Below are 12,152 nucleotides of genomic sequence, written 5' to 3' on the forward strand. Positions count from 1 at the left end.
TGAAATACAGTAATTTTCCTGCCTTCCACTCTTCCAACTTCCCGGCTTGCAACATGCACTTCTAGGTTGTTTGTTCCTCTCACCATGTCACTCTGGTCAATCTTAGCTCATTCACCTGTCTGCTGTGCATCTGGTACAATACCATAGCTGAAGCTCACAAACTCGCCATTTCCAGAAGTGACAGCTAAGGATCTTATAGCCTTTGTTTCTCTCCTTCTCTGGCTTCTGGAACTCCACATACAAGAATTGTTTTTTCCTGTGTAGAAATACAGGAACACCACAATCCAAAAGTTTGTCCTTTCTAATTATTTTTTCTTTGCAGTTCTCTACAAGGTCTTAGTGCTAGATTTAAATCTGTACCAAATCCACAGGGTTTTTAATTCTTTTTTTAATTTTTTACAAGTGTGTAGTTCATGGGTTTTAAGGTTACATGCTATGCTATGACCTTAAGGAAGAAGCACTGGCAACTATTTCTCAAGATGCAGGTATATTATTTTCCCCTTCTTTTGCCTGACCCCTTGGCTGAAATGGAACTCTTCTTAGCACCACTGAGGTAAGGGAGGAAAGAGGGCAACTATGACTATAAGCGATCTTTGCACTCCCTCACTCCTCAGAGCTGCCTGGGGCTGCTTCAGCCGACAGCATGATTTAAAGGAGCCTTAGGGTTGCTCTAATTTATACTAACTTGTAACAGCTTCTCAGCACCAATAAGCCACATGGCGACTGCCAGAGTGTAGTAAAGACCCTGTTTATCGTTGCCCCCAAACCCTGTGTGCAAAAGTGGACGTAAAAGGCTCCCACTCTGATCTGTCAGCACCCTGCACTGACTTTGGTCTGCACCAAGCACAGCACAACAGTACACACCCACTGCTGGAACATAGGGGCTGAAACAATTTGGATAGTGGGGGTGCTGAGAGCCACTGAACCAAACTATAAACCCTGAACAGGATGGAAAGCATGTTGGATCATATTAAAGAAGTTCTATACTAAAATCACAAATGAGTTTGATTCCCCATAGTTTAAATTCCAGGGTATTACTATTTAAGAGGTCTCTTGGTTTTTGGTACTGTTTCTCTCCCTCTCTGTGTGAAACCTGCAAGCTGCTAATTCTAAGACAGAGTCTGCTCTCAGACCAATTCTTTGTAACAACAACTACTCACACAGAGAGAGACTCAAAGCAATACTCTGTAACAATAGAAACAGCACCTAGAGACTCCCTGCCCTTTTGTTGTATTCATCTCGCTTTGTTAACAATTGTGATTAAAATAGAGATAGAAGATGTATGTGGATGGATGCTTGGTGTGGCTAACAACTGAATGATCAGGGAGGTGCCAGCCTAAGAATCCAGTGTCCATTGGCTGAAAAAGGCATCAAGTGGAAATAACCAGAGGACCCCTGGAGGGCAGACTGGAATCCACCCAACAGCCTCAAGAATGGGAGAATCAAAGAACAAGATAACATCTGGCAGCACAGAGCCATCAGAAATGTGCCATCTGCTGATTGATTCAGCAACAGCATGATGAAGCAATTCCCATAGACTGGCTTAGGAAGAAATTCCTATAAAAATGGACTCTAGAAAGTGAGAACTTTGGGGTCGGATTCTGCAAACCAACTTCCAGGAGAATCAGATGAGCATCTGACAAGGCCCTGCTCCCTCCTCATGTCCAGGCCACCGGGCCAGTGGCTTGGCATGAGCAACTCTAAGGCTGGTAACTATGATAACAACCTTGCAGAACCTGTGTGTGTGTTTGTATGAATGAATGTGTGAATAAATATGAGATTGAATGGAATGTTATAGCCATAACTAACTGCTTACTATGATTCTTTCTGTATTCGCCATAAATGTGGCATTTTGCCTTTTCCTCTTTAATAAGATCCTGCTGGTTTTTATTTTATTGGTATAACAAGCACATCAAGCCAGCACCTAGGTCTGGGAATTAAACCCAACCCCCACTCCCCTTGCCCCATATGCTTGAGTCTCTCTCTTACTTGGCCTGCGCCAGCACCGTGGTGGGGCTTCGGGCGGGCGACAGCTCAGGGGAGGGCAGGACGAGCCGCCGCCCCCAGCTTTGCTTCCCGAGGTGCTGCTTCCAGAGGCTTGGCACACGCTCCCCAGGGGGCAGCCTGCGAGCGGGCCCAGCTCTCCCCAGGGCACGGAGCAGCAGGGTCGGCTGCCCCCCAGGGGAGGTCGGATTTCCCGCCCGTGGTGGGAGCGGGCAAGCCCGGCTTGTTAACGTGTTAAACTTCGCTCCCTGTTGGCGCTGCCTCTGCTCCCCATTCCCGGAGGCTGTGGGAGGAGAGGGAGGGGAAAGGCGTGTCTCGCCCCGGCTCAGAGGCTGCCGCGGCTCTTACTGCGCCTGCTGCCGGAGACACGGCGGCGCTATAAAAGAGCTGGCCCCGCGCCGGCTCCGGCCTCAGTCAGCGGCTCTCCTCACGCCGTGGAGACAGCGAGCAGCGCGGCTTGCGAGCCAAGGGGACGGGGAGAGAGTGGGCGCTCGCTCTGGGCAACCCCAATGCGTGGACTATCCGCCGCTGCACTATGCTGGAGCCACAGTGCCGCTGAACGGAGACTGCACGCGGCCGGCTGGGCTGGATTGCAGCGCTGTCTTTCCTTATGAAGAAGACACAAGTGAGTACATAGACCCCGCGCACGTCAGGAGGCAGGGAGCGTCCGAGGTGCTGGGGGGATGCAGAGCTGAAGGAGGCGCACCGCTCAGTGGGAACTTTTCTAAAAATCATCATAATCATGTTGCATGCTGGGGACGAATCTGTTCACTGGCCAGATGCACGCAAAGAAAAGCGTTCAAGATGCAGGGGCTAGAGGTGGTTTGGGAGCCAGCTTGCCTTACCTGCCTGTGTAAATGGCTTTAGGTTAGACCAGCTGCTGTCCGATAAGATCCGCTTCAGGCTCTGGAGTATTAAAGGGCGTAGTTTATTAAAGTCTGGGTAATTGGAGAGACTAGCCAATTACCTAGCTTCTGACACATGGATTTGGGTGGAATAGAAATGTAAACCCCTTTTCCACCACCTAAGCCTCAGCAGGTTGGCTGCTTCAGTTTCAGCTGTCACTAACGCGAGACAGCGCTAGCATAGGAGGCGGGAGGTTCTGGACGCCTTGCAAGGGCAGATCGGTTCCAATGATTAATAATAACTTTGCTATTTTACTGGGGTCGGGGGCTTGAAGAATTCCTTCCTACTAGCATTGTCCCATATACCAAGCAATTTGTGGAAAAGTTCCAAGAAAGGTCTGAAGTAAAGATCTAATCATAACAGTTCTCAAAAGTCAGCTGGGAAAATGACGGCAATAAATAAGTTACATATGGTCACTAGCTTCATTCAAGTAGCTTGTACTATATAGCATGTCAGATACATTTTAGATGGCTATTTGGCATTCTTCCCCTTGCCCTTTCCCACCCCAGTAATAAAGAATTGCTCTGTACATTTGGTGGATTATGTGCCATTATTTCTCCAAATTCTATGTGAGATTACAATTACTGTACTGTTTACATTTTTAAAAGGGGATGAGGGAAGGCACGGTTGGTCAGAAGGCAGCAGGAAAATGATCTAATTTAAAAATCACCAGAAACTGTTTGTTAAAGGCAGGAGTTTAGGGCCGGATCCTGCAAGGTGCTGAGTACCCTCAACTCCCACTGACATCAGAGAGAGCCAAGGGTACCTCAGAAGATCCTGCTGTTGGAGAGGGGGAAGGAATAGTGGAACTCATGCCCTACTCTCACTGCTCTCTTTGGCAAGCAGCTGCTACCCTTCTGGTGACTGCTGGTTCCCCTTTCTCCTTTTCTGGAGTCTCCCCACCCACTTTGCTACTCTCTTCTCTCTCGGTGACTGCTGCATACATGTGGTCCCTTTCCCTGATAGATCATTTAGAGTCTTGGTGTACATCTAGGACTAATGGGCTACACTTAAAATAAAAATTAAAAAATTCTCGCTGAAAAAAATCAGGAAAAATTTCCTACCTGTGATCTACTAAGCGGCTAATAGTCTCCCAAGAGAAGTGGTGGAACAGGAAACCCCCATCACTTGGAATGTTTAAAACTGGCCCGGAGATGGCCGTAGAAAATATATTGTGTAGGGAACTTCCCTGCAGTAGCTCTAGGTGTCAGCACTAATTAATCTTTTCCATCTTTAATTTCAGTGAAATCTAACCACGTTTATACTAAAATGATCAACTTTGTAAATTGTCATGTCCAACATTCACTTGAGCTGAATGGCGGTGGCTGACACCTCCAAACTATTGTTTCAAAGCTTGTGAGCAAACAATGCAGCAGTGAACATATTATTCACTAGTGTTGCTTTGCTATAATCTTTGTTTATACTTTCGTTTAAAATGGGTTGGATGCCAGAAGAGAGCCAGCATGTTGTGCTAACCCATACCAGCTTACTTTTAAACTTGTTTATGCGGAAGAGAATGAAATTGTTCAGGAAGTAGTTAAGAATTATGGTAAAGTAACTTACAGTCCTAGTGAAAGGAAATGTTCAACTTTTTAAAATATCAAAACATTTTTCCAAATTCACAAATAGAGAGCAAAGCAGGCATAATGGATCCCACCCATTCAGCTAGGAAAAGAAGGAAGGCATAGCATATGGTTTAGCTGCGGGGTTTTCAAATTGTGGTTTAATTTTGTGGAACTGCTTCTGTCACTGCTGTGCAGCAACTTGTTAGCCTTCAAGCAGTTGTGCTCCCCCTCCCCCTAACAAGCCACCAAACCACACAATAATTTGCATCCTGCATAGCTTTTGTGTGTTCTTTTCTGAATTCAACCTGTTATCTAAGGTGATAGGTTAGCAAACAGACAGGAGGACAAAAGCAAACCAATAATCATCCTGAAGAGATCAAAGCAGAGGGAACTGTAAGCGGAAAGATTTGTTCACTACAAATATCCATTTCTACATGCAGAGAAAGAAAACTAATAACAGATACAAAAATGGGATGTTTAACCAAATAGTGGAATTGCATAGAAGTGAGTTAGTGTTGCCTTGTTACTCCTTTTTTACATAAACATCCCTTATGATTGCTGCAGAGAAAAGGAGGGGGATTGGAAGGCTGAGAAGGAAGTTGTTCGCTAGATCTGTGTTAAGAAAGGTCAAGCTGGGTAGGATCAAACTGCCTTGAAAAACTACTTTAATAGAAAAAAAAATCTCGGTTTCTTACGTTTACGATAATGTTATACAAGATAAGGTGTTTAACTATTTCAGATAAGGGGCTAGTTGAGGGATACGACTACAAGTAAAGTGCTGATGGACAGTGGAAAAAAATGTGCTGTTAAAAACTAAACTTGGTACAACAGAACATGATCAAGTTTATCATTTTATTTGCAGCAGTCTTATAGCCTGTGACCTGACAGAATTAGAGATATTGCAAAGAATTGGTTCATCAATAATTTAAATGCTGAAACTACTTCTTCAAAAACTCTGCATTTTGGTTAAAAAAAAAATCTTTTTTAAACGCACCAACAGCTCCTGGCTATGTCAAAAAATGATGATAGTAATTCTCTTTTTAACATATGATTTAACATTTAGGGTCCAATCCTGCAAATTTTTACTATGTGAATAGTCCTATTGAAGTAATCTAATTGAAGGATTACTCTCTTGAGAGGATTTGCAGGATTATGCCCTTAGTAATTAAACATTAATACTGGAAGTGAGTCTATATTCTATTGCATACTAATATTAAAACAAACAAAATATCACTTATAGCAAGACAACCTTTTAAATGTGAGGAAATATGGTGAGTAATGATGCTATAATACAGTTTACTAAAATATTTAGTAAATCTCTTGACTTTCTTATTCTTTGTTTAATTAAAGGATAATCTAAATTGGTTCAAATTCATTTGAGAAACAGTACAGAAAGGGATCATCACACAGAGCTAACTAGAAAAACTGGAGCTAGTGATAGTGGCACCACTACTGAAATGGCTAAATGTTTCAGAATTTTGACCTGCAGCATCAGGCTAGACACAACCTCTTGGAGACCTTAGTAGTGGAAAAGAGCTTAAGGCAAAATGAAGCTTTTCACTGTTGAATGGGTGCATTCATTGCCAGTGGTTACATGACCTTCTGGGCTCCGTTCAAGGGACAGTCCTAGCTTTACTACATTCTTTGCCACTGGAGAGGAAGCCTGTGTATTAGTATGAAGTACAATCAAACTGTATAAGAAGGAAGCTGGCAGAAAGCGGAGAAGCAAATTATATATTTCTATCCTGCATAATAGCATGCTAAAAAGCAAAAACGAAAAAAAGGAAAATATGGATCCAGTGCAAAACAGTGCATTGTGAGAGCATTCAGAGGCATTCCCAACAAACAAAGGCTGAACTTCTGCTCAGTCTCTCCTGCCCTGCACAGTTGTTCAAGAGGAGAAAGAGAGCTATACACTGCAGGCCATTTGAGGTCCACAGAAGTAAAGTATGGATCTCCACAAGTTCTTCTTGGGAGACAGAACAAGAATGTCTAGGAGCTAGGAGGATGCCATACCATAACCAGTCCTTAAAGAACTGAGCTGATAGTCCAGATAGGGTTCCCTCCCCATCCAGTTTTTATTCTGTCTCTAGAAGACCAGTTTACCTAGTTTGTTGTGAACAACGCACTATGAACACTCTGAAGGAAGGTTGATGAAGAAACATCTGTGGGATGGTCTAAAAGACTGCTGTCTTTTTGGGGGTGCTTTTGGATATTAATATGATGATTTGCTCTGCCTGCTTGCATTTCATGTCCATGGGTTTGTGTGCCTGTAATATGTGATCCAGCATAGGGGGCAATTTCTTGTATAATATGAAATATGTCCCAATAATCTACTTCTGACATGTTAAGTCTGACTTTATTACTGAAATTCATGTTGTCCTCTTGTTCAACAAATTAAAATTTAGATGCTAGCTAAAGTTACCGCTGTCCTATCAGTTTGATGTTATGTGGCTTAATGGTACACTGGCTCATGTAATCACTGTATGGTGCGAAAGTTCAGTGTTGGCAAAATGTTCACTTTGGCTTAGAGAGGGCAATGCTAAGTATGTAGCATGTAAACATAGCACCCATTTATTTAAAGCAAAGCATGAAAAATATCCCTCTACGCAATTCCATTTGAGTGGTGTGGGAGCTGACAGATGAAAATGGAAGAGTTTATTCTATATTTGGTCTTTGGTATGCCAAACACCAGATTAGTTAACCTTCCAAATACACTGCAAACCGATCTGTTTTTCCTGGGATTTGGGATGTGGGAGATGGAAGAATATAACATGAATGGAGAGAGGAAGGTTCACTTTTTTGACTTTTATTTGCTGGTAATTATCTGAGCTGCGGCAGTGTATTTAATTGTATTCATGAATTTTAATTTTGTGAGTTTTTAATATATGAACACACATTTAATGTAGTAAATAAATTCTTTTATACAGCATATATTGATTGTGGTGGGAGGTTTTAATTATTATTACCAGACATAAGTGTAAATATTATCAGATGTTTATCTGTTTAAGAATGCACATGGAAAACATAATACACTTAGGAGCTGCCAGGAAAAAATAAAATTCTGAGTCAAGTGTTTTAATCAAAAATATTTGACCCAGAATTTTATTTTTCCTGGCAGCTCCTAAGTGTTTCCTCACAGTTTCTGGACATGCAAGAACTATAAGATTTGGCCCCTTCTCTCTGACCCCATCTACTTTTCAGAAGCTACTTGAGTCTCCTGACATAATTAAAGCAAAGTTCATACTTGGAAATGCATACAGAGGGGAGAGGGGGAGGGATAGCTCAGTGGTTTGAGCATTGGCCTGTTAAACCAAGGGTTGTGAGTTCAATCCTTGAGGGGGCCATTTAGGGATCTGGGCCAAAAATTGGGGATTGGTCCTGCTTTGAGCAGGGGGTTGGACTAGGTGACCTCCTGAGGTCCCTTCCAACTCTGATATTCTATGATTCTATGACTAAACTGTGTTGCGAGATCATTCTACCTGCTGAAGTCAAGACTCTGTAGCATAGATCAGGCATGTGGTTTTTGTTCTATCAACAGTGCAAGACTGACCAGATTTTAACCCTGTTAATGAGCAATCATCACTGTAGTATCTGAGCACTTTATAATCTTTTACTGTATGGATCCTCACAAGGTCCTGTGAGGGATGGAAATACTATTATTATATTACACATGGGAAACTGAGTTACAGAGAGACTAAGGCCCAGAATTGTAAAGGCATTGCAAGACCTAAGTGACTTAGAGTGTAATCCCATTTTCAGTAGTGACTTAGGCACTTAGGCTCTTAAGTGTCATTGAAAGTCAATTACTTATCTCTAAAATGGGAGCCTAAGTGAATCACACAGGGTATGCAGTGGAGCAGGGAATTAAACCCTTATCTCCTGGATTACAGGCTAGCGCCCCAAACATTGAACCATCTTTCCCCACTATTGAGGAAACTCCTGTAGTTTCTTCAGTATGAAAAAGCCTCTTACTTATTAAGTTAATGTTGCATACACTGGAATGGTTAAAATGTTGTATTTTTTAACTTGATTCAAATTAAGGGCCTGATTTTGCCACCCTTACTCACATCTAGTAGTACTTCACTCCAAGAGTAGTCTCATTGATTTTTAGTAAGATATTGCACATTGTGAGTAAGGGTAGCAGAATCTGTCTCTAATAATTTAGATATGTTAGACCTATGACTTATTTTTTTAATTTGAGAGTTTTCTGTTACAATTTAATCGAACAGTAATTTAAATGTGTTGCCTAAAGAACATACTGTTTCTTCCAAATATAATTTTAATTGTTTTTAAATAATGTGACCTAACATAGTAACTTCCCCAGATATATATTTAATTGAAATGTATATAACTGGTGTTAATGATGGATATCTCTAAAGGTTTGGAAACTTGTAATAGATGCTTATCTAATTATCTGATTAGTTTGTGAATTTTTCTAGCTCCCTTTATTTTACAATCTCACCTCTTGCCTCCAACATTCCTTACTTGTTATATTGCTCTCTTATTAGGAGAATGGACCCAGATCAATACCCAGTGTCCTCTCCAGAAATTATTCTTCCAATTGTGGGCTTATAGATCTCGCTGTTTGTGAAAGTTTGAAGTTCTCTACAACTTATATCCTTATAAAAATTAGGGCTGTCAAGTGATTTAAAAAATTAACTGTGATTAATTGCGCAATTTAAAAAATTAATCTCGAAATTAAAAAAATTAATCACGATTAATCACGCCATTAAACGCACTGTTAAACAATAACAGAATACCATTTATTTAAATATTTTTGGATGTTTTCTACATTTTCAAATATATTGATTTCAATTATAACACGGAATACAAAGTGTACAATGCTCACTTTATGTTTATTTTTTATTACAAATATTTGCACTGTAAAAATCAAAAGAAATAGTATTTTTCAATTCACCTAATACAAGTACTATAGTGCAATCACTTTATCACGAAAGTTGAACTTATAAATGTAGAATTAAGTACAAAAAAATAACGACATTCAAAAATAAAACAATATAAAACTTTAGACAAGTGGTGGGCAACCTGTGGCCCATGGGTCTCATGAATTTCATCAGGGTAATCCACTGGCGGGCCACGGGACAGTTTCTTTACATTGACTGTCTGCGGTGACCGTGATTCGCCATTCTCGGCCAATTGAAGCTGCGGGCGGCCGTGTCTGCGGACGGTCAATGTAAACAAACTGCCTCATGGCCCTCCAGGAGATTACCCTGACAGGCCGTGTGTGGCCAGTGGGCCGCAGGTTGCCCACCACTGCTTTAGATGCTACAATTCCACTCAGTCCTATTTCTTGTTCAGCCAGTTGCTCAGACAAACAGGTTTGTTTACATTTGCAGGAGATAATGCTGCCCACTTCTTGTTTACAATGTCACCTGAAAGTGAGAATGGGTGTTCACATGGCACGGTTGTAGCCGGCGTCGCAAGATATTTACGTGCAAGTTGCGCTAAAGATTCATATGTCCCTTCATGCTTCAACCACCATTCCAGAGGACATGCGTCCATGCCAATTACAGGTTCTGCTCGATAACGATCCAAAGCAGAGCGGACGAACGCATGTTCATTTTCATCATCTGAGTCAGATGCCACCAGCAGAAGGTTGATTTTCTTTTTTGGTGGTTCAGGTTCTGTAGTTTCCATATCAGAGTGTTGCTCTTTTAAGACTTCTGAAAGCATGCTTCACACCTCATCCCTCTCAGATTTTGGAAGGCACTTCAGATTCTTAAATCTTGGGTCGAGTGCTGTAGCTATCTTTAGAAAATCTCACATTGGTGCCTTCTTTGTGTTTTGTCAAATCTGCAGTGAAAGTGCTCTTAAAATGAACATGTGCTGAGTCCTCATCTGAGACTACTATAACATGAAATATATGGCAGAATGCGGGTAAAATAGAGCCAGAGCCATACAATTCTCCCTCAAGGAGTTCAGTCACAAATTTAATTAACACTTTTTTTTTTAACAAGCATCATCAGCATGGAAGCATGTCCTCTGGAATGGTGTCCGAAACATGAAGGGACATATGAATGTTGAGCATATCTGGCACATACATACCTTGCAATGCCAGCTACAAAAGTCCCATTCGAATGCCTGTTCTCACTTTCTGGTGACGTTGTAAATAAAAAGTGGGCAGCATTATCTCCCGTAAATGTAAACAAACTTGTTTGTCTTAGCGTTTGGCTGAATGAGAAGCAGGACTGAGTGGACTTGTGGACTCTAAAGTTTTGCATTGTTTTGTTTTTGAGTGCAGTTATGTAACAAAAAATCTACATTTGTAAGTTGCACTTTCAGGATAAAGAGACTGCACTACAGTACTTGTATGAGGTGAACTGAAAAGTACTGTTTCTCTTGTTTATCATTTTTACAGTGCAAATGTTTGTAATAAAAATAATATAAAGTGAGCACTGTACACTTTATATTCTGTGTTGTAATTGAAATCAATATATTTGAAAATGTAGAAAAACATCCAAATATTTAATAAATTTCAATTGGTATTCTGTTGTTTAACAGTGTGATTAAAACTGAAAATAATTTTTTTGAGTTAATCATATGCGTTAACTGTGATTAATTGACAGCCCTAATAAAAATTTCAAAGGGTGTTAGATCACTGCCTTCACGTGAACCATTTTTTGAGGTATGAAGAAAGGATCTCCATACCCTTGAATTTTACAATCCTGTGGCTCAGTGAAGAGCCTTTTAAAGTATATGAGATAAGCCTGTCTGACAGAGATTTTCCTGCAATGGGTCATCCCTAAAGAGACTCTCACATGGAGAAACACAAGAAAGCAGGATGCTGGGCCATTATTTATTGCCTGCCTTTACATTACTGTTCAGTAGCAATATCTTTCACTTCTGAAGATGTCATTGTCAAAGAACTGATACCGATTTTATTTTTGGCATATACTTCAGGTAATCTTTCTTGCTTCTCCACTTATGATTTTTCCAACTATTCTGAATTAAGGAGTGCTTGCTGCATTGGAAAGAAGCGTCGCAACGCTTCTCAGCAGCATTTTGGCGGCGGGGTGTCCTGCGGGTGCACACAAATGCTCCTGCAGGCACCATGACACCCATGGGTACCGCATTGGGGACACCTGCATTACAAACTCTACACAAATTGTGTCACAAACCACTTTGTGACAGTAGTTCAAGTACAAATAGGAGGGAATTACACTAGTGTAAAACAGGAATAATGCACTGGTGCATCAGGCCCAATGTTTCAAACTGTAGGTGCCATGAGTATGGAGATTTCCGTGTGTGTGTGTGTGTATGTTTGTGACTTGTGCAGAGCTCATGTTTATGTTTAAAATAGGACTAAGATGTCATGATAACTAACACTGACTTTTATCGCCTAACTTTAATGGACTGTGGTAACATTGATGGGTCAGGTTTGGTCTATTTAAATTAATAATGTGCTGCATATCTTCAAGGTAATTCAACAGGTGAAGAGAGGTGCTTGGAAACTCACAGGAGCTAAAATTGAAACATGTGAATGGTTTATTTTTTCTATGCCTTAAATTCCATTCCCCAGTCACTAATTGTAAAGTAAAGGATGGTTTGTGTCATGCATTCAGTTATGCCATTATTTAATGCAAGTTTATTCACCAATCCTTTTTAAACAGTTACAGATCTGGATGTCCACTCCCATTTGAACTGAAGTGCAAG

General features: G+C 41.0%; 1 protein-coding gene across 2 annotated transcripts in view; it reads left to right on the forward strand.

The window, feature by feature from the left end:
• The first annotated feature begins 2,105 nt into the window (after positions 1-2,105).
• The window catches only part of KITLG (KIT ligand), an 88,550-nt gene continuing 78,503 nt past the window's right edge, over positions 2,106-12,152 (forward strand). Inside the window, exon 1 of one of the 2 annotated variants that reach the window (XM_043546423.1) lies at positions 2,106-2,629. In XM_043546423.1, coding sequence (XP_043402358.1) covers positions 2,615-2,629 — 15 coding nt within the window. In that variant the 5' untranslated portion in view covers positions 2,106-2,614. The remainder of the gene's footprint in view (positions 2,630-12,152) is intronic. The other variant, XM_027821680.3, reaches the window with a different exon arrangement.

Source organism: Chelonia mydas, chromosome 1 (genome assembly GCF_015237465.2).
Source record: "Chelonia mydas isolate rCheMyd1 chromosome 1, rCheMyd1.pri.v2, whole genome shotgun sequence".
NCBI lineage: Eukaryota > Metazoa > Chordata > Testudines > Cheloniidae > Chelonia > Chelonia mydas.